The 27494-nt window shown below is 43.7% G+C and overlaps 1 protein-coding gene across 4 annotated transcripts in view; it reads left to right on the top strand.

Moving 5' to 3' along the window:
* Positions 1 to 27494, top strand: part of kif9 (kinesin family member 9) — a 176104-nt gene that overhangs the window by 55504 nt on the left and 93106 nt on the right. For 3 of the 4 annotated variants that reach the window (XM_078540861.1, XM_078540859.1, XM_078540863.1), the window contains 4 exons: positions 16018 to 16110; positions 17773 to 17920; positions 20838 to 20902; positions 25503 to 25580. In XM_078540861.1, coding sequence (XP_078396987.1) covers positions 16018 to 16110; positions 17773 to 17920; positions 20838 to 20902; positions 25503 to 25580 — 384 coding nt within the window. The remainder of the gene's footprint in view (positions 1 to 16017; positions 16111 to 17772; positions 17921 to 20837; positions 20903 to 25502; positions 25581 to 27494) is intronic. The other variant, XM_078540862.1, reaches the window with a different exon arrangement.

The following is a 27494-nucleotide window of genomic DNA, read 5'->3' as shown; positions in this document are numbered from 1 at the left end:
GTTAGGTTTTAAAAGGAAAGTTGAGAGGAAAAGATTTCGCCGGATTCATAAGTTTAGCAAGCAGTATTGTAGTCAGAAGTTATTTTATTTAAGCCAGCTATAATGACCCACTAATATGGAGAAACAGGGAATATTCATCATTTTTATACTATTATGCAATATCTAAGACAACTTTTATTTTATATAGCATCTTTAACGTAAAACAATTCCCAAGGCAAGGAACATTATAAAACATAACATGGAACTACACAAAGGTGATATTAGTCAAAGAGGTGGGCTTTAAGGATTGTCTTAAAGGAGGAAAGTGAGGCAGAGGGGTGGAGAGGTGTAGGGAAGAAATTCCAGAGCTTAGTACCTAGGCAACTAAAAGCAAGGCCACAATTGATGAAGTGATTAGAATTGTGGATGCTTGAGACACCAGAACTAGATGAGTGCAGGTATCTCAGAGGGCTGGAAGAGATTACAGAGATAGGCTGTGCTAGGATTTGAAAACAAGGATGAGACTTTTAAAATCAAGACATTACTCGACTGGGAGACAATGTAGGTCGGCAAGCACAGGGATATTAGGTGAATGGGACTTGTTGCAAGTCAGGACAGGGACAGCAGAGTTTTGGATGAGCTCACATTTAGGAGGGTAGAATGTGGGACCAGCCATAAGTGCATTGGAATAATCAACTCTCAAGTAACAAATATATGAATGAAGATTTCAGCAGCAGATGAACTGAGGTGGGACGAAGTTGGGTGATATTACGGATGTGGAAATAAGTGGTCTTTGTGATGGCATGAATATGTGGTTAGATGCTTATCTTGGTGTCAAATATGACGTTAAATTTGGCGTGATAACATCAGATCACGAACATCGGAACCGCCATAATATGGCAGGTGGGTCCGTGCCGAAATCAGCAGTGCACATGCCATTTTGTAATACCTAATTAACAGCAGCTCAGGTTGTTTAGAATCCAATTGACTGGGATAAAACATTGCCCACAGCATAATATGGTGGGTGCATGAGAAAAGCTGTTGGTGGAAGTTACATTTTTTTCCCAAGGACTGTAGAAAAGGCAGATATAAAGACTGCAAGTGTGACTATGTCTGACTTCAGCAGAAGAGTCTGCTGAGACTTGGCTGGTGTTGAATATGTTGCTTTTCATAACATTTTCATCTGCGTCAGGGCAGTTCCTTAGGGAAGGGGCCAAAACGAAAGTTCTCTGGTCATCATTGAGCACTGTACCATTTGTTCTGTGCAATGCTATCCCATATGGGAATTGTATATTCTGTGGGAGGCACCTCCTTCAGTGAGGAGGAAGAGAAGGAGAAGGAAGAGCCCAGCTGGCCAGGAGGGGTATGTGCTCCACGAGGTGCAGGAAGGTCAGCAATCTGTTGAAGAGCGAGGGACTGCAGAACGGAGGCAACAACAGGTGGTGAAGGTCCTACCCTGCCAACTGAGTGTACAGGGTCATAATATATCTTATTTAGGTGTCGGAACGACAGTGCCTCCAAAAACTTTGACTATCAAGAGAGATTGTCACATCCCTTTATGACATGCTTTCCAGGCCTCAAATTGTGCAGGTGGCTACTCAATGCCTGCGGCCTTAAAAGTAACAGTGACATTGAACTCCTTTGACTTAAGATCATTCTAGGTCACATGTGGAGACCTTTTATTTTATTCATTTTATGGGTTCTGGCCAGCTAGGCCAGCATTTATTGCCCATCCCTAACTGCCCTTGAGAAGGTGGTGGTAAGCTGCCTTCTTGAACCGCTGCAGTCCCTGCAGTGTAGGTATACCCACAGTGCTGTTAGGGAGGGAGTTCCAGACTTTAGTCCCAGCGACAGTGAATGAACAGCGATATATTTCCAATTCAGGATGTGAGTGACTTGGAGGGGAACTTCCAGGTGGCAGTGTTCCCATGTATCTGCTGCCCTTGTCCTTCTAGATGGTAGTGGTTGATGGTATGCACTGTTGCCACTGTTTGTCGGCGGTGGAGGGAGTGAATGTTTGTGGCACCAATCAAGCGGGTTGCTTTGACTTGGATGGTGTCAAGCTTCTTGAGAGTTGTTGGAGCTGCACTCATCCAGGCAAGTGGAGAATATTCCATCAGACTCCTGACTTGTGCCTTGTAGATGTTGGACAGGATTTGGGGAGTCAGGAGGCGAGTTACTCGCTGCAGGATTGCCAGCCTCTGACCTGCTCTTGTAGCCACACTATTTATATGGCTAGTCCAGTTCAGGTTCTGGTCAATGGTAACCCCCCCAGCATGTTGATAGTGTGGGATTCAGCAATGGTAATGCCATTGAACATCAAGGGGTGATGGCTAGATTCTTGCTTGCTGGAGATGGTCATTGCCTGGCACTTGTGTGGCATGAATGTTACTTGCCACTTGTCAGCCCAAGCCTAGATATTGTCCAGGTTTTGCTGCATTTGAACATGGACTGCTTTAGTATCTGAGGAGTTGTGAATGGTGCTGGACATTGTGCAATCATCAGCGAACATCCCCATGTCTGACCTTATAATGGAAGGAAGGTCATTGATGAAGCAGCTGACGATGGTTGGCCCGAGGACACTACCCTGAGGAACTCCTGCAGTGATATCCTGGAACTGAGATGATTGACCTCCAACAACCACAACCATCTTCCTTTGTGCTAGGTATGACTCCAACCAGCGAAGAGTTTTCCCCCTGATTCCCATTGACTCCAGTTTTGCTAGGGCTCCTTAATGCCACACTCGGTCAAATGCTGCTTGATGTCAAGGGCAATCGCTCTCACCTCACCTCTGGAGTTCAGCTCTGTTATCAATTTTTGAACCAATGCTCTAATGAGGTCAGAAGCTGAGTGACCCTGGCGGAACCCAAACTGAGTGTCAGTGAGCAGGTTATTGCTAAGCAAATGTCGCTTGATAGCACTGTTGATGACCCCTTCCATCACTTTATTGATGAGCAAGATTAGACTGATGGGGCAGTAATCAGCCGGGTTGGATTTGTCCTACTTTTTGTGTACAGGACATACCTGGGCAATTTTCCACATTGCTGGGTAGACGAGAGTATTGTAGCTGTACTGGAACAGCTTGGCTAGGGGCACGGCAAGTTCTGGAGCACAAGTCTTCAGTACTATTGCTGGAATATTGACAGGGGCCATAGCCCCTGTTGTTTCTTGATATCACGTGGAGTGAATCGAATTCTCTGAAGACTAGCATCTGTGATGCTGGGGACCTCCAGAGGAGGCCGAGATGGATCATCACTCGGCACTTCTGGCTGAAGACTGTTGTGAATGCTTCAGCCTTATCTTTTGCACTCTAGTGCTGTGCTCCTCCATCATTGAGGATGGGGATATTTGTGGAGCCGCCTCCTCCAGTGAGTTGTTTAATTGTCCACCACCATTCACGAATGGATGTGACACGACTGCAGAGCTTCGATCTGATCCATTGATTGTGGAATCCCTTAGCTCTGTCTAGCACTTGCTGCTTTTGTTGTTTGGCACGCAAGTAATCCTGTGTTGTAGCTTCACCAGGTTGACACCTCATTTTTAGGTATGCCTGGTGCTGCTCCTGGCATGCCCTCCTGCTCTCTTCATTGAACCAGGGTTGATCCCCTGGCTTGTTAGTAATGGTAGAGTGGGGGATATGCCAGGCCATGAGGTTGTGTACAATTCTGCCTTTGCTGATGGCACACAGCGCCTCATGGGTACCCAGTCTTGAGTTGCTAAATCTGCTTGAAATCTGTCCCATTTAGCTCGGTGGTAGTGCCACACAACATGATGGAGGATATCCCCAATGTGAAGATGGGTCTTCATCTCCTCAAGGACTGTGAGGTGGTGTCACTCTTACTGACACTGTCGTAGACAGATGCATTTGTAGCAGGAAGGTTGGTGAGGATGGGGTCAAGTATGCTTTTCCCTCTTGTTGGTTCCCTCACCACTTGCCGCAGTCCCAGTCTAGCAGCTATGCCCTTAAGGGCTCGGCCAGCTTGGTCTGTGGTAGTGCTACCAAGCCACTCTTGGTGATGAACATTGAAGTCCCCCACCCAGAGTACATTCTTCCCCCTTGCCACCCTCAGTGCTTCCTCCAAGTGGTGTTCAACATGGAGTATACTGATTCATCAGCTGAGGGGGGTGCGGTATCCAGTCATCAGCAAGAGGTTTCCTTTCCCATGTTTGATCTGATGCCGTGAGACTTCATGAGGTCCAGAGATGATGTTGAGGATTCCCAGGGCAACTCCCTCCCAACTGTATACCACTGTGCCGCCACCTCTGCTGGGTCTGTCTGCTGGTAGGACGGGACATATCCAAGGATGGTGATGGTGGTGTCTGGGAAACGATCTTTTAGGTACGATTCCATGAGTATAACTATGTCAGGCTGTTGCTTGACTAGTCTGTGAGAGAGCTCCTGCAGTTTTGCCACAAGACTCCAAGATATTAGTAAAGGGGACTTTGCAGGGTCGACAGGCCAGGGTTTGTTGGTGCCTAGGTCAATGCTGGGTGGTCCGTCTGGTTTCATTCCTTTTTATTGACATTTAAGCGGTTTTAATACAACTGAGTCAGCCACTTTACTGTGGGTCCGGAGTCATATGTAGGCCAGACCAGGTGAGGACGGCAGATTTCCTTCCCTGAAGGCATTAGTGAACCAGATGGGTTTTATGGTCATCATTAGACTTTTAATTCCAGATAGTTATTGATTCAAATCCACCATCTGCTGTGGTGGATCCCCAAAATATTACCCTAGGTCTCTGGATTATCAGTCCAGTGACAATACCACTACACCACCACCTCCCCATACTATGCCACCACCTCCCTGGGTTCACCCAGCCTGCAGCACATCATTTCATTAGGGTCTTCATTGATGTCATGTTTAGGCATGCCCGTCAGTGTGAACCTTTTACATCTAAGAACACAAGTCATGTGAAAAGGACCATAGGCTTTGCAGCCATGGCTGGCTTTCCATGGGTAAAAGGGGTAATTGATTGCACCCATGTAGCCATAAAAGCACCAGGGGCAATCATGAACCAAAAAGGATACCACTCAATAAATGTTCAGATAGTTTACAATCACAATCAAAGAATTATGCAGGGGCTTGCATGTTATCTGGGAAGCAACCAAGATGCATACACCCTCAGACACTACCCGGTACCAGGGATGCTTACCAGCCTGGAAGTTTTGGATGGTGACAAAGGATACCCGTTAAAAAGATGGCTGATCACTCCAGTAAGAAGTCCACGGACAGAGCTTGAGTGTAGGTAGCCACGCATCAACCAGGGCCATGCCTGGATAGATCAGGTGGCATTCTCCAATATGCATGAGCTAGAGTGTTCCTTATGGTAGTCATTTGCTGTGTGTTGCACAACCTGGCCCTCCAGAGAGGGGAAACCCTGACAGAGGAGGAATTGATGGAGACTGCCCAGTACTCTGATGAGGATTCCGATGAAGAGGAGGGTGAGCTGCACCAGGCAGCTGTGCAAGCCGCTCCATGGGAGGGTCTAGATGCCCGTGAAACAAGGGAAGCTCTAATTCCAGTAGCTAAGAGCCTCCATCTCAATAGCACCTTCCTCGTCTTTGGCACCTTCTTCATGTAGCTCCCTGACATGAACACCAGGGCCGTATAGTGCAATGTGAGTCAGTCAAATAATGTCAAGCAGAGAGACCCACATCATCACAAACACACATAAAAACATCGAAGAAATCCAAATCCAAACAATCACACAGAGATAATGTACAAATGCAACCGGATAATAATTTGAAAGAAAAATCAATGGTCAGAACAATTATCAAATTTCACAAATAAGAAAGGTACCCATGTGTGACTAATGTGGGGTTGTCTTGATTCTTTTTTGGGTGTTGCAGTGTGGTTCTCCCCCTTTGGTGCCAACTGAGCTGGAGAGAGCCTGCTGACTGTTATGCCCCTCGACTGAGATGACTTTGGTGGCAGTCCTCTGGTCGCCTGAGGCCTTGGGAGCCGCAGCGTGCTGGGAGACTCCTGCACAAAAGCAGAATGCCCGGCACTCAAAGGTATCTGTGACAATAGCAGAGGTTTGGAACATCACATTTGCAATATTGTGTACAGCTTTGTCTCCTTATTTGAAAAATATATATAATTGCTTTAGAAGCATTACAAAGAAGGTTCATTCGACTCATTCCTGGAATGAAGTGCTTATCCAATGAAGAAAGGTTGAACAGGTTGGGCCTATGGGCCTATACCCATTGGAGTTTAGAAGAATGAGAGGTGATTTTATTGAAACGTACAAGATCCTGAGGGGACTTGATAGGGTAGATACTGGGAGAATGTTTCCGCTTGTGAGAGAGACTAGAACTAGAGGACACAGTTTAAGAATAAGAGGTCTCCCTTTTAAGACTGAGATGAGGAGAATTTTTTTCTCTCAGAGTTTTGTGGAATGTGGAATTCTCTTCCCAGAAAGTACTGGAGGCTGGATCATTGAAATTATTCAACGCAGCGTGAGACAGATTTTTGATACACAAGGGAGTCAAGGGTTATGGGGGTCGGACAGGAAAGTGGAGTTGAGACCACAACCAGTTGAGCCATGATCTTATTGAATGGTGGAACAGGGTTGAAGGATGAATGACCTACAGTACTCCTTATTGCTAAGTCCTATGTTCCTATGTGGAAATGCCCTGAGAGGTGCTTCCCGATGGCCTCAGCAGCTGCTCATCTTCTGCTATATGGTCCATTTGGCCTATCCTGCTTTCCTGAGCCGGACATGTACCTGGATGTGACTCCAGTCTCCTCATCCCCGTCTTGACCTGACTCTGGGCCCAGAACAGGTCAGAACTCATACCCAGTATCACATCAGTGATCTGCTGAATTGGATCTCCATGACAGTCACCAGTCTGCCCATGGAGGTGGCTATGAGTTCATTGGACGCTCATGACCTGGATGGACTTCTCCAATGCCCGTGCCAGAACACGTAACCCCTCTGGTATCTCTGTTACAGCTCCACATACCTCGCACTGTACGTCTAGTGTCTGTCTTCTGACGGACAATTCCAGAAACCTGTCATCAATCTGGTGCTCAGCATCTGGATGGGCTTGAACACTGCTCCGACGGATAGAGGCCTGCTCCATCTGACTCTCTGACAGCTGTTTGTACGACTATGATGTGCTCTCACTGAGGTAGCTATCCATCTAGCCGAGTCATGAGTACCCCCAAGGTGCATGTATCTGCATTTATGCTAGGTGCAGAGCTAGTATGTGATGCTGCACCTTCTGATGCATCCTATTCATCCTTGGAGGTTAAAGTTTTGCCTGTAGCTGGTGCATCATGGCGCACTTGTGGGGGAAACAAAAAGGAGTGCTAGGGTCACCTTCATCCTTTGAGTTGAATTTTCTGGGACATGCTTCCTCCTTGCAAACACTGGAACCATTGGGAAATGTGAATCAGTGTTTGAACCTAGACCCTTCAACATCGAAGTGCGCCATACTGGGAGTCGGAGTGGACCTGTGGGAGAGAGTCGGGAGCTGAGGAGCGCCTATAAATACAGACTGGGGATTGCAGAGTGGCCTACCTTGCTGGGAGTCGGAGCAGAGCTGCGGGAGACAGTCGGGAGCTGAGGAGCGCACTGTTTCACTGTTTCAGCTGATGTGAGGCAGCAGTCTGAGAAAAAAGGAAAAAAAGCAACTGTGACGTCATAGGAAGCTAGTAAGTTGATTGGCCAGTAAGTGCTTAGTCTAAGGGATAATGTGTGAGAAACCAGCTTGGGACAGGCGAGTTCAGGTAGCTCTATAAATAAAACGAACTAAAACTTTAACATAATAAACCAAAATTTGAAAAATTTAAAAATTAAAATAGAACAATAAAGATAAAAAAGCAATAAAAATAAAGTAATTTAAACAAACATCTAAAACACATACCTTGCAGTTAAGAATCATATAACCTGTATTTGTCAGTGGTACTAGCATTCAATAAACACAGTAAATTGTAGCATACATAGGAAGAAAGTAATTGAAGTAAATTAACTATCTAACATAAGTTAGATTGACGGGACAGGTGTTATGTTGCAGCTGTGAGATGTGGGAGCTTTTGGATGCCAAGGCAATCCATGACAAACACGTCTGCAGGAATTCCAGATCAGGATTATTGATCTGGGAGCCAAAATGCAGAGACTGCGCAACATGAGGGAGGGGGAGAAATACCTGGATACTTTGTTCCAGAAGACAGTCACACCTCTTAGAATAGGGTCATCTGTTTTGGTCAGCAGTGAGGGACAGGAGGATGTGGCTGTCAGTGAGGCAGGTAATGGGACTGAGCAGACAGGGGAGGAGCCTCAGGCTTTGCAATTGTCAAACAGGTTTGAGGCGCTCACAACCGGTGTGGATAAAAGCGAAGTCTGCAAGGTGGATGAGCTGGCTGACCATGGCGCTGTGGTACAGGAAGCCATTCAAGTGGAGGGAGCAAAAAGCAGTGTAGTGGTAGAAGGGGATAGTATAGTGAGGAGGATTAACACTGTTTTCTGCAGCAAAGAGTGAGAGTCCAGACGACTATGTTACCTGACCAGTGCCAGGGTTCGGGACATCTGCTCAGGGATGGAGAGGAACTTGCAGTGGGAGGGGGCAGATCCAATTGTCGTGGTCCATGTAGGTACCAATGAAATAGGTAGAACTAGGAAAGAGGTTCTGCAAAGTCAGTATGAGGAGCTAGGTACCAAATTAAGAAGCAGAACCTCAAAGGTAATAATCTCTGGATTATTACCTGAGCCAGGTGCAAATTGGCATAGGGCAAATAAGATTCGAGACAAATGCGTGCCTCAAAGACTGGCATGGGAGAAGTGGGTTCCAGTTTGTGGGGCACTGGCATCAGTACTGGGGAAAGTGGGGGCTGTACCATTGGGAAAGTTTAAACCTGAATCATGCTGGGATGAATGTCCTCGTAAATCTTATAACTAGGGAAGTAGAGAGGGCTTTAAACTAAACGAGGGGCGAGAGATCAAACTTCGGTAGAGGTAGCAATTCAAGGTTTAGAGTCAAGACAGGAGAGCAAAGTAGCAATATGAGAAATTAGGGTCAGAGAATGGCAGGAAGGGAAAAACCCTAAGAATACATCAACAGTCAAGACTAGATGTTACAAAGGTAACAAAAAGACAAAACTGAAGGCTCTCTATCTGAATGTATGTAGCATTACTAACAAAGTAAATTAATTGATGACCCACATTGAAGTAAATAAATATGACCTGAGAGCAAATCCGGAGACGTGGCTGCAGGACGATAAAGAGTGGGTCCTTAATATTGAGGAGTAGATGACATTCAAGAAGAATAGGATGCAAGGTAAAGGCGGAGGGGAAGCATTTTTAATCAAAGAGGGCATTGGTGCAATAGTTAGAGTTGACTTTGGTTCAGGAGGTCAGGATGTAGAATCAGTTTGGGTGGAGATGAGGAATAGTAGGGGGAAAAAGTCATTAGTGGGAGTGATCTATAGGCCCCGTAATAGTAGCCACAGTGTAGGACAAAGTATTCAAGGGAAAATATTGTATACTTGTGATAAGGGACAGCAATAATCATGGTGATTTTAATCTACATATAAACTGGAAAAATCAGATTGGCAGTCGTAGCCTGGATGAGGAGTTCTTAGAATGCTTTTGAGATATTTTCTTAGAGCAGCATGTTCTGGAACCAACCAGAAAGCAGGCTATATTAGACTTGGTATTATGTAACGTGACAGGGTTAATTAATGACCTCAGAGTAAAGGCACCACTAGGTAGCAGAGACCACAATATGATTGAATTCCACATCCAGTTTGAAAGGGGGAAGAGTGTGTCTAATACTAGTAACTTAAATAAGGACAACTATGTGGGGATGAAAGCTGAACTAGCTGAAGTGAACTGGGAAACTAGGCTAGAGGATTGATCAATAGAGAAGCAATGGCAGACATTTAAGGGGATATTTCAGCGTATTCAGAATAAGTACATTCCTACTATAAAGAAAAATTCTTAGGGGAGGACTCACAATCCATCGTTAACTAAAGAAGTTAGGAGAGCATCAAACTTAAGGAAAAAATATACAACTCCGCAGAGATGAGTGGCAGGACAGATGTTTGGACAGAATATAAAAAACGGCAGAGAATGACTAAAAGGTTAATCAGGAGAAAGAAATTAGAGTATGGGAGGAAGCTAGCTAGAAATGTAAAAACGGATAGCAAGAGTTTCTACAGGTACTTAAAAAGGAAAAGAGTAAGTAAAGTGAGTGTTGGTCCTCCAGAGAGTGACAGTGGAGAGTTAATAGTAGATAATAAGGAAATGGTGGAAGAAATGAACAAATACTTTGCTTCTGTGTTCACTATAGAGGATACAAAAACATTCCACTAATAGCCTCAAATTAGGAGGTGAAAGGGAGAGAGGAACTTGGTGAAATTGAAATCACTAGGGAAATAGTACTGAGCAAATTGATGGAGCTGTGGGCTGGCAAGTCTCCGGGTCCCGATGGACTACATCCTAGGGCCTTAAAAGAAGTGACCAATGAGGTAGTCAATGCACTAGTGTTAATTTTCCAAAATTTGCTAGATTCTGGAAAGGTTTCATCAGATTGGAAAGTAGCAAATATAACATCTCTATTCAAGAAAGGAGGGAGGCAGAAAATGGGAAACTATAGGCCAGTTAGCTTGATGTCTGTTGTGGGAAGTTATTAGAATCAATCATTAAGGAGGTTACAGCTGGGCACTTAGAAGAGCTCCAGAATCAGCATGGTTTTGTGAAAGAAAGATCATGCTTAACCAATTTATTGGAGTTTTTTGAAGGAGTAACATGCGCAGTGGATAAAGGGAAGCCTGTAGACGTACTGTACTTGGATTTCCAGAAGGCATTTGATATGGTGCCACATCAAAGATTATTATGGAAAATAAAAGCACATGGTGTACAGGGTAACATATTAGCATGGATAGAAGATTGGCTGGCAGAAAGCAGAGAGTGTGCATAAATGGGTCTTTTTCGGATTGGCAGGATGTTATGAGTGGAGTCCCACAGGGGTCTGTACTGGGGCCTCAACTTTTTACAATTTACATCAATGACTTAGATGAGGGGAGTGAAGACATGGTAGCTAAATTTGCAGATGACACAATGATAGGAAAGTATGTTGTGAAGAGGACATGAGGATGCAGATGGATATAGATAGGTTGAGTGAGTGGGCAAAGATCTGGCAAATGGAGTTTAATGTGGGAAAATGTGAAGTTGTTCACTTTGGCAAGAAAAACAAAAAAGTGGATTATTACTTAAATGGAGAACGGATGCATAATTCTAAAAATGCAGAGGGATCTAGCTCTTCTAGTACGAGTCACAAAAAATTAGTATGCAGGTACAGCAAGTAATTAAGAAAGCTAATGGATGTTATCCTTTATTACATGAGGGATTGAGTATAAAAGTAATGATGTTATGCTTCAGTTGTACAGGACATTGGTGAGACCGCACCTCGAATACTGTGTGCAGTTTTAGTCTCCTTAGAACCATAGAACGCTACAGCACAGAAAAACAGGCCATTCGGCCCTTCTAGTCTGTGCCGAAATATTATTCCGCTAGTCCCATTGACCTGCACCCAGTCCATAACCCTCCAGACCTCTCCCATCCATGTATCTATCCAGTTTATTCTTAAAACTTAAGAGTGAGCTCGCATTTACCACGTCAGATGGCAGCTTGTTCCACACTCCCACCACTCTCTGAGTGAAGAAGTTCCCCCTAATGTTCCCCCTTTCACCCTAAAGCCATGTCCTCTCGTGTTTATCTCTCCTAAGTGGAAAGAGCCTACTCGCATTTACTCTGTCTATACCCCTCATAATTTTGTAAACTTCTATCAAATCTCGCCTCATTCTTCTACGCTCCAAGGAATAAAGTCCTAACCTGTTTAATCTTTCCCTGTAACTCAACTCCCGAAGACCCGGCAACATCCTAGTAAATCTTGTCTGCACTCTTTCAATCTTACTGATATCCTTCCTGTAGTTAGGCGACTAGAACTGCACACAATACTCCAAAGTTGGCCTCACCAATGTCTTATACAACCTCACCATAACATCCCAACTCCTATACTCAATACTTTGATTTATGAAGGCCAGTATGCCAAAAGCTTTCTTTACAACCCTGTCTACCTGTGACGCCACTTTCAGGGAATTATGTATCTGAATTCCCAGATCCCTTTGTTCCTCCGCACTCCTCAAAGCCCTACCATTTACTGTGTATGTCCTACCTTGGTTTGCCCTTCCAAAATACAACACCTCACACTTTTCTGCATTAAATTCCATCTGCCATTTTCTAGCCCATTTTTCCAATTGGTCCAGATCCCTCTGCAAGCTTTGAAAGCCTTCCTCACTGTCCACAACGCCTCCAATCTTAGTGTATCAACAAACTTGCTGATCCAATTTACCACATTATCATCTAGATCATTGATATAGACAACAAACAACAATGGTCCCAGCACAGATCCCTGAGGCACACCACTAGTCACAGGCCTCCAGTCTGAGAAGCAATCATCCACTACCACTCTCTGTCTTCTCCCACACAACTAATTTCGAATCCAGTTTACAACCTCTCCATGGATACCAAGTGTCTGAACCTTCTGAACTAACCTCCCATGTGGGACCTTGTCAAAGGCCTTACTAAAGTCCATGTAGACAACATCCACAGCCTTTCCTTCATCTACTTTCTTGGTAACCTCCTTGAAAAATTCTACAAGTTATTTAAGGAATGATGTAAATGCATTGGAGGCGGTTCAAAGGAGATTTACTAGATTGATATCTGGAATGAGTGGGTTGTCTTATGAGGAAAGGTTGGACAGACTGGACTTGTTTCCACTGGAGTTTAGAAGAGTGAGGGGTGATTTGATATAAGTATACAAGATCCTGAACGGCCTTGACGAGGTAGATGTCGAAAGGATGTCTCCTCTTGAGGGTGAATCCAGAATTATGGGGCACTGTTTTAAAATTAGGGGTTTCCCTTTTAGGGCAGAGATGAGGAGAAATTTTTTCTCTCAGAGGGTTGTGCGACTTTGGAACTCTCTGCCTCAGAAGGTGGTGGAGGCAAGATCATTGAATATTTTTAAGGCAGAGGTAGATAGATTCTTGCTAGGCAAGGGAATCAAAGGTTATCGGGGTTAGATGAGAATGTGGAAATCGAAACACAAGAAGATCAGCCATGATTTTATTGAATGGTGGAGCAGGCTTGAGGGGCCAAATGGTCTATCCTGTTCCTATTTCTTATGTTCTTGTGTTCATCCTCCCCAGTGTCTGTAAGCCTTCAAAGTCACAATCCATCAATGCTACCTTCCTGCCAGCTTCCCCAGCTTCAAGCACCCTCCCTTCCCCAGTCCCTTCAGGACTGCTTGCTGGAATTATAAAAATGCACCTTTGGAATCTGACCACCCCAACCTATGGCCCAGCTCCATTCATTGGCAGCCAACACCAGAACTACCTCCTCAATGGTTGTCAGGATGGCCAAGTTTGGTACACCACATCCGGTCCTGTTCCTCCCTCTGGCGTGCACCCTCTTCTCCTGCAATTAAAGAAATAGTAGTTGCTCGGTGTAGTCTACAGGCCACCAACTATTGGGAAGGATGTAGAGGAACAAATTTGCAAGGAAATTACAGAGAGGTGCAAAAATTATAGAGTACTTCTTTTTCTTTATTCTTCCATGGGAGCTGGGCTTCGCTGGCAAGCCAGCATTTGTTGCCACTCCCTAACTGCGAGGTCATTTCAGAGGCAGTTAAGAGTCAACCACATTGCTGTGGATCTGGAATCACATGTAGGCCAGACCAGGTAAGGATGGCAGATTTCCTTCTCTAAATGGGCATTAATGAACCAAATGGCTCTTTACAAGAATTGACAATGGTCACCATTACTGAGACCAGCTTTCAATTTCAGATTTTATTAAGGGAATTTAAATTCTACCAACTGCTGTGGTGGGATTTGAACCCATGTTTCCCCAGAGTGTAGCCTGGGCCTTTGGATTACTTGTCCAGTGACATTACCACTATACCACCATCTCTCCCTCCTGCTGACCTCCACAGCAACCTCCCTCCAGACTGCTTTTATCTGGCTGGTGGTGTCCTCTTCTTCTCAACAGGCATGAGGACCTCCCGCCTATCACTTACACTGTAGGAGGACTCATAAGGAATCAGTGTCAAACATTGGGGCTGTCCTTGGTTCTTTAGCCTCCCAAGCTCCTGGCTCCATCCTCTCGGCCATCTGTCAAGAGACAAAGAGAGTTAAAGGCCTGATTTTCAATATCTTCCTAAACATTTACAATTCATCAGGGAAATGAGTCAGCTGTATTCTAATGTTATTTCCTCCTTGGCAAAGGTCTTGAATGCTTCCAAACTAGCAGAATCGCCAAACACGTTTATAAACAAGCTCTTGTCCACTGCAGTAGTTTACACAAATTCAAATTCTTCAATATAAAATTCTTAAGCATCCAAAGAATGCTTTCTGGTGCAGCTACCACAGTCCCATGCTAAGGGTTCCTTTAAATGAGTGGCCGTGACCTACTTCTGGTTCACTGTCTGCCCCTTCTGTCCCTGGCCTTTTGTGGCTGATTGGGTGTGCTGCCCATCATTTTTCAATGCTGTTGGCCAGTTCCCCACTAATTGGCTGCTACACATATTATGCAACATCTTTCAAAGGCGGGGGTGGAAGTCGGTGATCCACACAGGATCAAAATCCTGCCGAGGTACATGAGATTTAGCCCGTGAAGTCAGTAGCTAGGGAACGGAATTTGGAGTGGCGACCAAAAAGCTTCAGACATCCCTATATTTAATTGGAGGAACTTTCTGCTCATCCACTACTGGATGTTTCATAAGCAGTCTAATAATTTAGCAACAGTGGAGAAAGTCGAGAGATGTGATGCTGAGATAGAGCGGGGTGTCATGAAACTAATGCTTTGCTTTCAAATTATGTCGCCGAGGGACATGTAGATGAGAAATAGGGCCAAGGATAGATTCTTGGGGGACACCAGAGATAACGGCAGGAGAGCGGGAAGAGAAGCCATTGCAAGTGGATATCTTGCTCTTGTACCTTGAGTATCCTGCCATCCATTCTTAATTAGCACTTTTCTTAGATAATATCACCACCTTCAACACCTCTTTGATCCTTTTGTCTGTGACATCTTTTGATTATCTGTTGCTATCACTGCTTGCTTGTCCCCACAACCACCCCACCCTCAACTTCTCTCCCCCCGCCCCCCACCTTAAACCAGCTTATATTTCACCCCTCTCCTAACTATACCTCAGTTCTGTTGAAGGGTCATGTTGGACTCGAAACGTCAACTCTTTTCTTCTCCACCGATGCTGCCAGACCTGCTGAGTTTTTCCAGGTAATTCTGTTTTTGTTTTGGATTTCCAGCATCCGCAGTAGCTTTTTGTTTTTATCTTGCTCTGATTAGATAGTTAAGAAATGAGAGCAGTCCCACCCAGCTGAAAGACAGTGGAGAGACATTGGAGGAAGATTATGTGTGCAGCCACGTCAAAGGCTGCAGGTAGGCCGAGGAGGGATAATTTACCCTTGTCACAGTCACACAGGATGCCATTTGTGACTTTGGTAAGAGACGTTTTAATACTGTGGTATGGGAAGAAATCTGATTGGAGGGATTCAAACATGGACGCCTGAGAAGGAAAAGAGAGGAAAAGAACAAGTTGCACTGATTGAATTAAGAGAGCTCAATCATAATTGTTGCTCTGTATGTTCACATGCTGTGAAATAAAGCAGTTTAACAATGTGTACCTGGTGTCCTCTTAACAGATGTTTTCTCAATCCACCTTCGAGAAGATTGGAGACACATGGTCAAAAGATATGAATATCCAGTTCAGGTCATAAGAATACCATGGTTATGCCATCACATAAGTAGATATTGGACAGTCCTACTCTGGGGTGTAGGATCATCTAGTGATTGTCACTGGCATCTGAGCCATGTGCCGATGAATAGTTTAATGTGTCCTTGCTTACCAGTTAGGTAGGCAGTTAGTGAACAACCTACTGACCATTTCCAGTAGTTTCTGTTCTTAAGAAAAATCTTATTATGTCGATATCCTTTAATTCTTCTCCTTTGTTTCCAGACGCGATGGAAGGAGCCTTCAGAAGTCAAGTACTTGGCCTCAAAGCTCAACATGGTGGATCTCGCAGGTTCTGAGCGCTTGGGAAAGACAGGAGTGAGTGATGATCAAAATGCTTCATTCCATTTGGTAGTTCCCCAAGTTAGATTGTTGTGGACTTGCGACCAACGTTCCCTCTAATTTTTTTGCAGTGTGCAGGTGATTTATTTAAGTTTGTGGCCACTTTAAATTCTTTTAACTCTCTTAAAGGGACAGACTTGCACTTAACCTACACGGAGGCTTTTCGGTTGCTGTGTGAAGAACAGTCTGGTGCATTACTGAGGGAGTGTCTCATTGACTTGGGTGTCATCCTTCAGATGAGACAGCAGCTCATCAAGTAATTCACGTGGTTGATAAAGATACCACACCACGACTTGAAGAGAACACAGTGTCTAGAATAACATTACTTAATTTTACAGCAAATTCATGGTTTTTCAACATACTATAAGCAAACACAATATCCAATTTGCACACCACAAGATCTCACAAACAGCAATAAGTTAAATGATTAGTTCATCTGTTTTTGATGGTGTAGTTTGAGAGGTAAATAAATATCAGCTATGACATTAGGAGCACCGCTTCTCTTCAGATAGTGCCATGGAACACTTGACTTCCATCAGAGGGGCAGATGGGGCCTCAAGTCATAGAAATTTATAGCATAGAAGGAGGCCATTTGGCCCATTGTGCCTGTGCTGTCTCTTTGAAAAAGAAGTCATGTTTAGTTCCACATCCTGCTCTTACTCCTATCAGCAATGCTGCAGGACTAGGTACCAGAAAGAGGCTTCTGTATTGGTGAAGTAGTCTGTTCAAGTTATATCTTATCCCTAAGTTGTGGAAGAAAATTAAAGATTAATACTGCAGAGCTCCAGCTTCTGGTTACGGTAACATGTTAACTGAGAGCCAAAATATTGTGATTGTTGTTCTTATTGTTGCTGTTACATGCTTACCATCATAAAGCAATTCTTCAGATGGTGGAGTGAGGTAATGGTCGATTGACCACAAGCTGTTTGACAATGGATCATCTCAAGTACCTATACTCTATTAAAATTATTTATGGAATCAGATTCCATCACCTTTTCAGATAGGGCATTCCAGATCCCAACAACTCTCTAAGTGAAAATATTCTCATCTCCTCTGTAGATTTTTTGCTAATGATCTTGAATCTATGGCCTCTAGTTATTGACCCACTTGCCAGAGGAAATAATTTTTCTCTATCTATTAAAACCTCTCATCATTTTGAAAACCTCAATTAGGTTATTCCAAGGAGAACAGTCCTAACTTTCTGCACCCTTTCAAAGGATTTTACATCTTTCTTCCTGTGTGGTTCCCAAAAATGTCCACAATACTCCAGCTGAGGCCTCACCATTATAAAATTCTAGCATCATCTCTTTGCTTTTATATTCTATTCCTCTATTTTTAAACTCAAATAACTCATATGTTTTTAACACATCTTGTCAACTCACCCTGCCACATTTAAGACCTCCCAAAATGCATCACTTCTCTGCATTGAACTCCACCTGCCATGCTTTTGTCTATCCCCCTGTCTAAGTCATTTGGAACCTATAATTATCCTCGTCACTATCTACTACCTTGTCAAATTTTGTAACATCTGCTAACATTATAATGTTGCTCTTATACCACTGACAAACTACAAACAAAAGAGTGTGCAATTGCATAGTATCTTTTTAATCCACCCTAATGTCCTTTGTGCTCTTTCAGTCTGAAGGGCAGGTGATGCGTGAGGCTATGTACATCAATAAGACACTCTCCTTCCTTGAGCAGACCATCATTGCTCTTGCTGATCCCAAGAGAGAACATATTCCATTCAGGCAGAGCAAACTCACACATGCATTGAAGGACTCTTTAGGTAAGTGAGTAGAATAAAAGGACAGTGCATAGAAGAAGCATTAGAGAATAAAGGAGTGAAATAAGAGTATGAAACAATCAGAAAGATTTACGCTAACATAGTGGCTAAGTTACCACACTGGTATCCAGAGGGTGGGATTGATAATTCAGTGAATGCATGTTATAATTCCATCATGCAGTTTTAAATTTGAATTCAGTTTTGTAAATAAATTTGGAAACTTGGGGCAGGATTTTCCGGCCCCACCCGCCGCCAGGATTGTCCGGTCCTGCTGAAAGTTAATGGACTTTTGGCTGAGCTGCCAAATCTCCCGCAGCAGGTCCTGCCGCAACAAGGCCGGAAACTCCCGGCCCTGGTTGGAGTGTCATTAAAAACTTAACTGGTTTCCCAAAGTCTTTTAGAGAAGGAAACCTGCTGTCCACACACGATCTGGCTTATGATTGACTCCAGATGGATGTGGTTGACTCTTAACTGCCCTCTGAAATGACTTAGTAAGCCACTATGTTGTATCATACCATTACAAAGAAGAAGGTGGCCCACTACTACCTCCTCAGGGGCAAGTAGAGTTTGGCAATGTGTGGGCCTTGCCTTCCCCTACTCATTCTGAATTTGAATTAAAAGAAGTGTTAGATTTGAATTTAGCTCTGGAGCAGGAAAAATAGGTCATAGAGATATACTGCCAGATTCCTGGCCTTTCCTTCCTCACCCAGCCACTTCCAACTGGGCTCTCAGCTTTCTGCACCCAACTAGAAGGTGTGGAATAAGAAAACCAGCAGTACTTTCCTGCCGTACCTGCACATACATTGTAGTACCGCTGGCTCCAGGAAAGAACAGAAGAAGGGTGCAGTGATGAGAAGCTTGCTTGTCCCATTGATGCAGGGAGAGGAACTAGTGTGACCATCTCTCCCTCTCTACTGCCCAAGCCAAAAAATGGGACCCTAGGCTATTTTAAATATTTTATCTGTAAGCCTTCATGGAGGGCCCTAATTCTTTTGGATGCAAGCAGCAAGTGCCAAGCTGCAGCACTGCTGAATTTCCTGGTGGGCAAGGCCATTGAAGCAGACAATATGAAATAAGTTCAGCAGTTAGTTATTTGTGAGGTTAAGAGACCTGGTGGTGTTGGGAGGAAAGTTTCCTCTGAATGTTACGTGACTTGAAAACAAACTTACAAGGAGTATCCTTAAGATTTAATTATACGTAGCATACAGAGGAAATCCGATTCCTAGGTGAGAAGGTAAAAAGGAGTGGTCGAAATCCTTCTAAAATGGAGGAGCTTATTGGTCCCCAATAACTATTAAGCACTTGGGACATCCTGAAGATATATAATTGTGAGTTTGTACCCTAAAATTATCCCTTCACTGAGTCATGATGCATTTTTATAGAATCATAAAAATTTACAGCACAGAAGGAGGACCCCACTCAGCCCATCATGTCCGCTGCGGTCTACAATTAGCAAACCAGCCGAATTCCACTTTCCAGCTCCTAGTCCCTAACCTTGTAGGTTATGGCACTTCAGGTGCATTTTAAATGTTATGAGGATTTCTGCCTCTATCACTCTTTCAGGCAGAGAGTTCCAGATCCCCACAACCGGGTGAAAAAAATTCCCCTTGAATCTTGTCTTTTCCACTTCTCACTAAGTTGTTTGTCACTTAGGAGCATGCTGTGGTCTTTACTGCATTACCCCATGTTCATTCACTCCCAGTGACCATATGAACTAGATAGCAGAAATACATGTCACAAACAAATTAATGTTGTCCCATTTGTGGGGAAAGAATTTCCCTACTCACTATGTATAATTACAAGGTACATGTATTAACATAAAAGTGCACATGATTTTAATATCATGATAGTAATTCTCTCCTGTTAACATAAGGTAACAGAAATAGCATTCACCAGCACAGTGAATAAACAATTAAAAAATATTACAGATAGGAAAAGACCATTAGGCACCAGTCATTCCTTCTTAACAGAACAAGTCATCTTACTGTACCCCTCTATCACTTCTCTTTTCAAAACCTAACCCATTTATACCATTCATTTCCATAGTTTTTTCTGGTGAGTTTTTATCACCCTTTAAGTGAAAGTAAGTTTCCTCTTTTACTCCTGATTGCCTAATGATTAATTTGCACACGTAGGGCTGGATTTTACCAACTCTCCGGGGAAGCGCTGGGAGGAGGTGGGACCCTTAAAATGACGAGAGAAGGCAGGGTGGGGGAGTGCCCATCACCTTACCACCTCCATACCATTTTACCAGCAGCAGGATAAGTGGAGGACGGTCCCCCCGCGCAGAAGCCAATTGAGCAAGTTAACTGGCCAATTAATGGCCTCTTCCCACTGCCGCTGGCATTTTACCAGTGGCATGTGGGCCCTCCACCTTGTTGAGAGACTGCCTGGTGAACCCTGGTGGCCTCCCTGAGAGTTTGGTGGTGGGGGGATAGAGTGGGTCAGGAGTTGAGGCCCTCCTACTTGGGGATTTTGTGGCCCACAGCAGCATTGGCCACCCTCGCAGCAACTCCTCCTCCTCCTGCCTGACTGGCCCCAATGATCCCAGACTCCATTTACCTGATTGGGAGGGCAGCCTTCTTCCATAGCATCATCTCTTGCAGGTGTAGTCCCAGATGTGGCTACCACCTCCAGTGACGTGCTGAGCTGCTGGCCCTCCAGCTGGCTGGCAGCTCCTGGGGATGGACAGACATACTTCACCGGGACAGGAGGGCGAACGACAACTAGTTAGTTGCCAGATGCCTCAAAAATGCAACCGGAGAGCGAGGTCACAATTGGCAGAGGCAGGATTGCAGATCAAATTCTGTCCTTAGTGTGTAAACATTTTGGCATAATCTGCTGATCAACTTCACAAATTCCCTTTTCAGTTTTAAAGTGCAGTGTTTAAAGCAGACACCTTGCTGTCAACTCTCTTTAGGTGGGACCTGCAACACCATCTTAGTGGCAAATATTTACGGAGAGGCTGCTCAAATCGAGGAAACGGTAAGGATCATACGGAGACATGGAATCTGTCCCTGAGGGTACTGAGGGACTTAAATAAGTGTTTCCTTTATTTATTTGCGGAATCTGGGTTAGCAAGGCCAATGTTTAGCTACCCTTGTGTAAATTTTTGGGGGTATTTAACTTCCATATCCATTTACTCAATATTAATTTGTTCATTTGAGACTTTGACCATTCAGGCAATAGGAGACAATCTAGTGATGTAACTCAGGAAACATTTATTAAGCAACTAAAGTGATATTTAACAAAGATAGGCAGTGACTTTACTGGCTTAACGCAGTTCTTGCTTCCTGATTCAGTCTAGCACACGAGGCAACACAGGGCTTTCCCTCTCTCTCTCTCTCCGTGCCTGTCAAGCGTTGTGATCTTTACTCCCAGCTGGAAAGCAGTCTTTAGCTCACCCTTCAAATTCAGCATGTGTGATAGCTCAAAGCTGGTGCTCTTTAGCTCTTTCAGAACTACGACCCAGGTGCATGACTTCTCCTGTTTCTGGATTCTGATGGCTCAAGTGGTGCATGATCAGTTTCTGATTGGTTTGTGTGGTGGTTGATTATCTGTTGTATTAATTATGTGTAGGACATTCTCTCTCATTGTAGCCTTTCCTATTGTCTCATTAAATTTTGTAACTTCCCAGTAGTTTCAATGTCTATTTTTAGTTTTGGTGTTTGCTTATTCGAGATAAGAGAGTGTGATGTCTAGCACTAATGATTAACATTTAGGCTTAGTAACCCAAATGTTTAATTGATGTCTAGATGTCTTATAGAATTCTTATCTGCCTGTGCTTTGTACAAGTTAATTAAAATCTTGTAAAGGAGTACTGTCACGACTCACGTGGGACAGTGTGCTGCAATATCAAGCCCTACTGCTCACCAAGCCGCGACAAATGTGAAAAAGCTTGATCAACCCACCTAATTGTTTAATTTAACAGATTACGAGCACCAGGAAACTGTTTATTGAACCAATTGTCTTTAACCAGTGGCACATGGAAGGAATATAACCTGCTAATTTCTAACTCTGTAACCTAAACTCTACCCCTTCTTAAATTCCTATACACACACATACAAGGCACATAAGACACACAAAAACATGGGGCAGAATTTTGCCCTCATCGGGTAGACACGGCGGGTGGCCCGGGAGCGGCCGAGAAACCGACCGCCACCCGCGATTGGACCAATTAATGACCAGCGGTGTGAAAAGTGCTCAGCACTGCCAGGGTGGGGGCAGGAGGAGTGCAAGCGCTGAAGTTGGCGCATGTGTGCGGGTACGCGCAGTGAAAGCTCCCTGAGGCACAGAGCTGTCTCAGGGAGCTAAAGATTTTTATCAATAAAAATGAAGGTTTTTAAAATAATGAAAACTTGTCCCCTCATGTGACTCTGTCACATGAGCAAGGACATTTTAAATATGAGTGTAAAAAGTTTTTTTTTGAATCACTGGTCAAAATCTCATCCATCCCGTGGATGAGATTTCACCAAAAATGCAAAGGCCACTTGGCCTTTTCGCCCGTCCACCAACCGAATGGTTGGACGGGCAGTGAAAAATTCCAATCAATTAGTTGATTAAGGGCCTTAATAGGCTGCTGAATTGTCAGCAGGCATGCTGCCGACTCCCGCGCGCTGCCACCGACCTAAATATCATGCCAATGCGTGTTGATGTCGAGATGCTCGCCCAACATCATTGCATGTCATTTTACACTTGAGCATGTCAGGCGCACACCTGCACACCTAGCGAAAAATTGTGGCCATGGATTTTAAGGGTGGGAGAAAACAGTTCAATGGCACCAATTCCAAAGTATAGGATTCGATGGGTTGATTTTGATTGATGTCTTCCAAATTCCTTTCAGTTCTTTGTTGATGACATGAGGTGGTTTTCCAGCACTTCCAGTCTTTAGTTCACTGGTTGAGCACTTGCCTTTCAATGTCTCTAACAGTGATTTTTATAACTAGTGACTTTTATAAGTTCAGCATAACCTTGTTGCTCTTGTACTCTATGCTCCTATTAATAAAGCCCAGAATACTTATTCTTCATTAACATTCTCTTAACCTGTTCTGACAACATCAATGACTTATACACATAAAAACCTAGGTCCCTCTGCTCCTGCACCCCCTTTAGAGTTGTACCCTTTATTTTGTATTGTCTGTCCATTTTATTCCAACCCAATGAATCTCTTCACATTTCTCTGCATTGAACTTCATCTGCCACCTGTCCACTACTTGTCTATTTCTTTTTGAAGTTCTGCACTATCCTTCTCATAGTTCACAATGTTTCCAAGCTTTGTGTCATCCGCAAACTTCGAAATTGTGCTCAGCACACCAAGGTCTTGGTCATCAATATATACCAGGGAAAGCAAGGGTCTCAACACTGATCCCTGGGAAACTCCACTACAAACCTTCCTTCAGCATGAAAAACATCCATTAATAATACTCTTTACGTAGGAACGTAGGAGCAGGAGTAGGACCATTTGACCCATCGAGCCTGCTCCACCATTCAATTAGATCAAGGCTGATCATATATCTCAATCCCATTTTCCCGTGCTATCTTCATACCCTTGATGTCATTCGTATCCAGCAATCTATCGATTTCAGTCTTGAATGATTGAGTTTTCACAGCCCTCTGTGGTAAAGAATTCCAAAGATTCACCACCCTCTAAGTGAAGAAATTCCTCCTCATCTCAGTCTTAAGTGGTCTGTCCTTATTCCCCTGCTTCTGGACTCACCAGCCAGTGGACACATCCTATCTACATCTACTCTGTCACACCCTGTAGGAATTTTTAAAGTTTCAATGAGATCACCTCTCATCCTTCAAAACTCTAGAGAATACAGGCACAGTTTCCTCAATGTCTCCTCATAAGACAATCCCACATCCCAGGGATTAGTCTGGTGAACCTCTGTTGTACTCCCTCTATGGCAAGTAAGATAAGGAGACCAAAACTGTACACAATACTCCAGGTGTGATCTCACCAAGGCTCTATACAATTGCAGCAAGGCACCTTTACTCCTATACTCAAATCCCCTTGTGATGAAGACCAACATACCATTTGCCTTCCTAATTGTTTGCTGCACCTGCATGCTAAGTTTTAGTGATTCATGTACAAGGGCACCCAATTTACTTAGCCAATTCCGTATCCTTGTTGCTGGTGTCCCTTTTATTCCATGAGCTACAACTTTGCACACAAGTCTGTTGTGCAGCACTATATCAAACACCTTTTGGAAGTCAAAAGTCAGTTATTGCTGTCCAATAGAGATGGGATCAAATCTTGGTCCTTCTTGGTCAATAAGCCGCATGCAACTTTCTGCTTTTATCCAACTGCATTTCCGGAGGTCCTTACTTACTTTGTTTGTGATGGATGATTTGTTTGATATTGTTTGTATGCCTACAACTATATACATGTGTATTTCTTTTCATGTGCTTGCAAGCATTTGACCTTGTGTGTGTTTCTGTCCATGTTGGTATGTTTGTGGCCTCATGTCTTTTTAACATTTCTAAAAAACCAGTAGAGTTGACAATCTAGGGACTAAATCTCTGTAACTGGTGGTGATTGTTAATGTTGTGCACTCAGAAAACATTTCTGGTTAGGGGAGAGCAGTGACCTTAAACAGCCTGCATACATCCACTGTCTGAGGTCACACATTAGGAGTATTCACATGGGGATAGGTATTAATAGGCAACTGATGTCTATGGAATTGCAATTCAGCAAGCATCTCAATACCTTTGGGAGAGGGGCAGCAGGTAAAATAAAAGAAGTAAGCATTTGTGATGTCAAACTGATGAATTAAGTCCCATCAAGTCAGTTTGAGAATTTGAGTTCAAGATTTTTTGTTTAATGGAAATAAAAGAAACTGGTACCAGTAAAATTGGTCATAAAGCTGTCATATTCTCATAACAATCCAGTTGGTTCATGAATGTCCTGTAGGGAAGGAAACTTGCTGTTCTCGCCTTGTTTGGCCTATTTGTGACTTCAGTCGCACACCAAAGTAGTCAATTCTCAACTGCCCTCTGAGTTAGCCTAGAAAACCACTCAATTGTAGCAGATTTCCACTAGTAGTTCAAGAAGGCCCATCAACATCTTCTCTGGGAAACTAGAGAATAAACGCTGGCCTTGCCAGTGACACCCATATCATACAGTATTTGACAAGTTTCCTATTGAGCACAAGTAATACAGAAAAAATGTTGCTTCAATACTAGCTCATTTGGTAAAATCACTGCCTAGTGTGGAACTGAAAAGTACAGATTGATAAAGTGTCATGTATGACCTCTGGTCTGTGTTGAGTAGGGGCAGTTAAAAAGCAGCCTCAGTACCCTTGGGTAAGACGGAGAAAGAAAATCAGTAAGGGATCTGCTTCTAACACTGTTTCGGTTCTAGAATGAGAGTAAGCTAATGAGTGTAGGATCAGACTTGGCTGTAGAGTCCTTGTGGTCCAACAGCCCACTGATACTTACTCATTGAGCTTGCTAGTTAATAAAGGTGACTTGAGTAAACTACCACGGGAGGGCTGTGAAACTGAGGCAGCACCTTCAAGAAGGGAGGAAATGAAAGGAAATAAACTCCTCTACCTGATCACAACATTTTTTTCTCTTGTTTCAGCTGTCCACACTCCGATTTGCATCAAGAATGATATGCATACCAGCTGAGCCAGCCCCTAATGTGCACAGCGACCGAAAGGTGAGTGTAGAACTTATTCATTTTATTTTGAAGCTTTTTCCCATTCAAATAAGCACTCACATATCACCCATTCACTCTGAAAACAGGTTATCAAAGTAGCTTTCTAGTAATAGAGTCCTGATTTGCTTGACAGAATAAAATAGTTTGTACTTCTTTAGCATGTTTTTGCATTTCTCAGAAGTTTCCAAGTACATCACATAGCTTATTCTTGAGGTGTAACGGCTATTGTTAAATAGGCAAATCATTTTTCACAGACCTCATTTAGCAATTAGATGAATGACCAGCTAATGTTTATGTCTGACACTGTTTGAGAAAGGAGAACTCTGCTGTTTTATCAATCCTGCTAATAGGTCTGCAACCTTCACTAATCCAGAGTGGGTGTGACGGGATCTTGATTTTCTATCTCCTATGAAGGATGATACCTCTGATAATGCAGTAATCCCTCAGTGGGCAGGATGGCATCTTACCCTATCAACTGAGACTCTTGGGCCCAAATTTTCACAAGCCATTTAAAAATGATAGACGTTCCCAATTTGGAGATTCCCATTCCTGGTGTGAGTAATTTTTGCTAGTGCGGAATAGGGGTCCGGGTAGGAAGAACACACCCTGCGTTACCCGACCTAGCCAGCTCCATTGCTTGGGTTGGCATCTCTTAACCCCTGGCAATTTTCGTGGAGTTGGGCTAAGCATTCATAATGAACCCCTCCAGAACTGTATTAGCAGAAACAGATGGCATCTGGTTCTCCGCTTAGGCTCATTATGAATGCTTGGCTGAGCTCCAAGACTCTCAAATGCATTCGCTCAGCTGTAGGACAAACTGAAATGGAGGATTTAATTTGCTTGATTAACATCGTTAAGAAGTTAAAATTAGTTAGTCATTCTGTGATCTCTTTTGTCAATGTCTATGGCCAGGATTTTTCCCTCGGCAGGGGCAAGCGGAAGCGGTCAGGAAGCTGACCACTGCCCGCGATTGGGGCCTGACCACAATTTCACATTGGCAGGCCAGTTAAGGCCCACCTAGTGTGAAACACGCGCTGCAGCGCTCAGCGCTGCCTGTGTGGCTGCAGGGGGGGGTGGAGGGGAGGTGGGCGATTGGGGAACTTCGCGCATGCGTGTGGGTGCATGCAGCAAAATCTCCCTGGGGCACAGAGCTGCCTCAGGGAGATATGATTTTGAAAAATAAGAAAGAAAGAATTTAAAAATGTTAAAAACATGTCCCCTCTGTGACTCTGTCACTTGAGTAGGGACATGTTAGAAATTAGTTTGAAAGTTTAAAATTTTTTTTTTAAATGACGGATCGAAACCTCATCCTGCCTGTGGATGAGGCTTCGCAAAAAATCCAAAGACCACTTGAAAAATTTAATTCAATTAGATTTTTAATGGCCTTAATAGGCCTGTTAATAGTCAGTGGGCGCACTGCTGACTCCCGTGTGCGACTGCAGACCGAAATATCGCGCATCATTTTACGCTCATTCGGGTTGGTCACGTGCCCGCCCGACGAGCAGAAAATTCTGCCCTATAGGTTTGTTTGGACAAGATTACGAGGTGTGAAGTAGATATAACTTCTGTTACTGATACTATAATGGCCGAATGTAGAAAAATAAATCATGCTGGAAATACTTAGCAGGTCAGGCAGCAACAGTGGAGATAAACAGAATTAACATTTAAGGTCGATGACCGTTCAGAACCCTGTTCTGATGTAAGGTTATCAACAAGAAATGTTAACTCTGTTTCTTTCCACAGATGCTGCCTGACCTATTGGGTATTTTCAGCACTTTTTTGTTTGGATTTCAGATTTCCAGCATTCCCAGTATTTTGTTTTTTTAACTCTAATGCCCATGTCTAATTAGCACATTTGTAGTGTTGTAGGAACAGAAGCTTTTTTAAAAGCAGGTTTATGAATGGATGGGCAAA

Source organism: Cetorhinus maximus, chromosome 4, assembly GCF_964194155.1.
Source record: "Cetorhinus maximus chromosome 4, sCetMax3.hap1.1, whole genome shotgun sequence".
Taxonomy (NCBI): Eukaryota; Metazoa; Chordata; class Chondrichthyes; order Lamniformes; family Cetorhinidae; genus Cetorhinus; species Cetorhinus maximus.
Note: the sequence above shows the minus strand (reverse complement) of the source record. Positions and strands in the feature narration are given on the sequence as shown.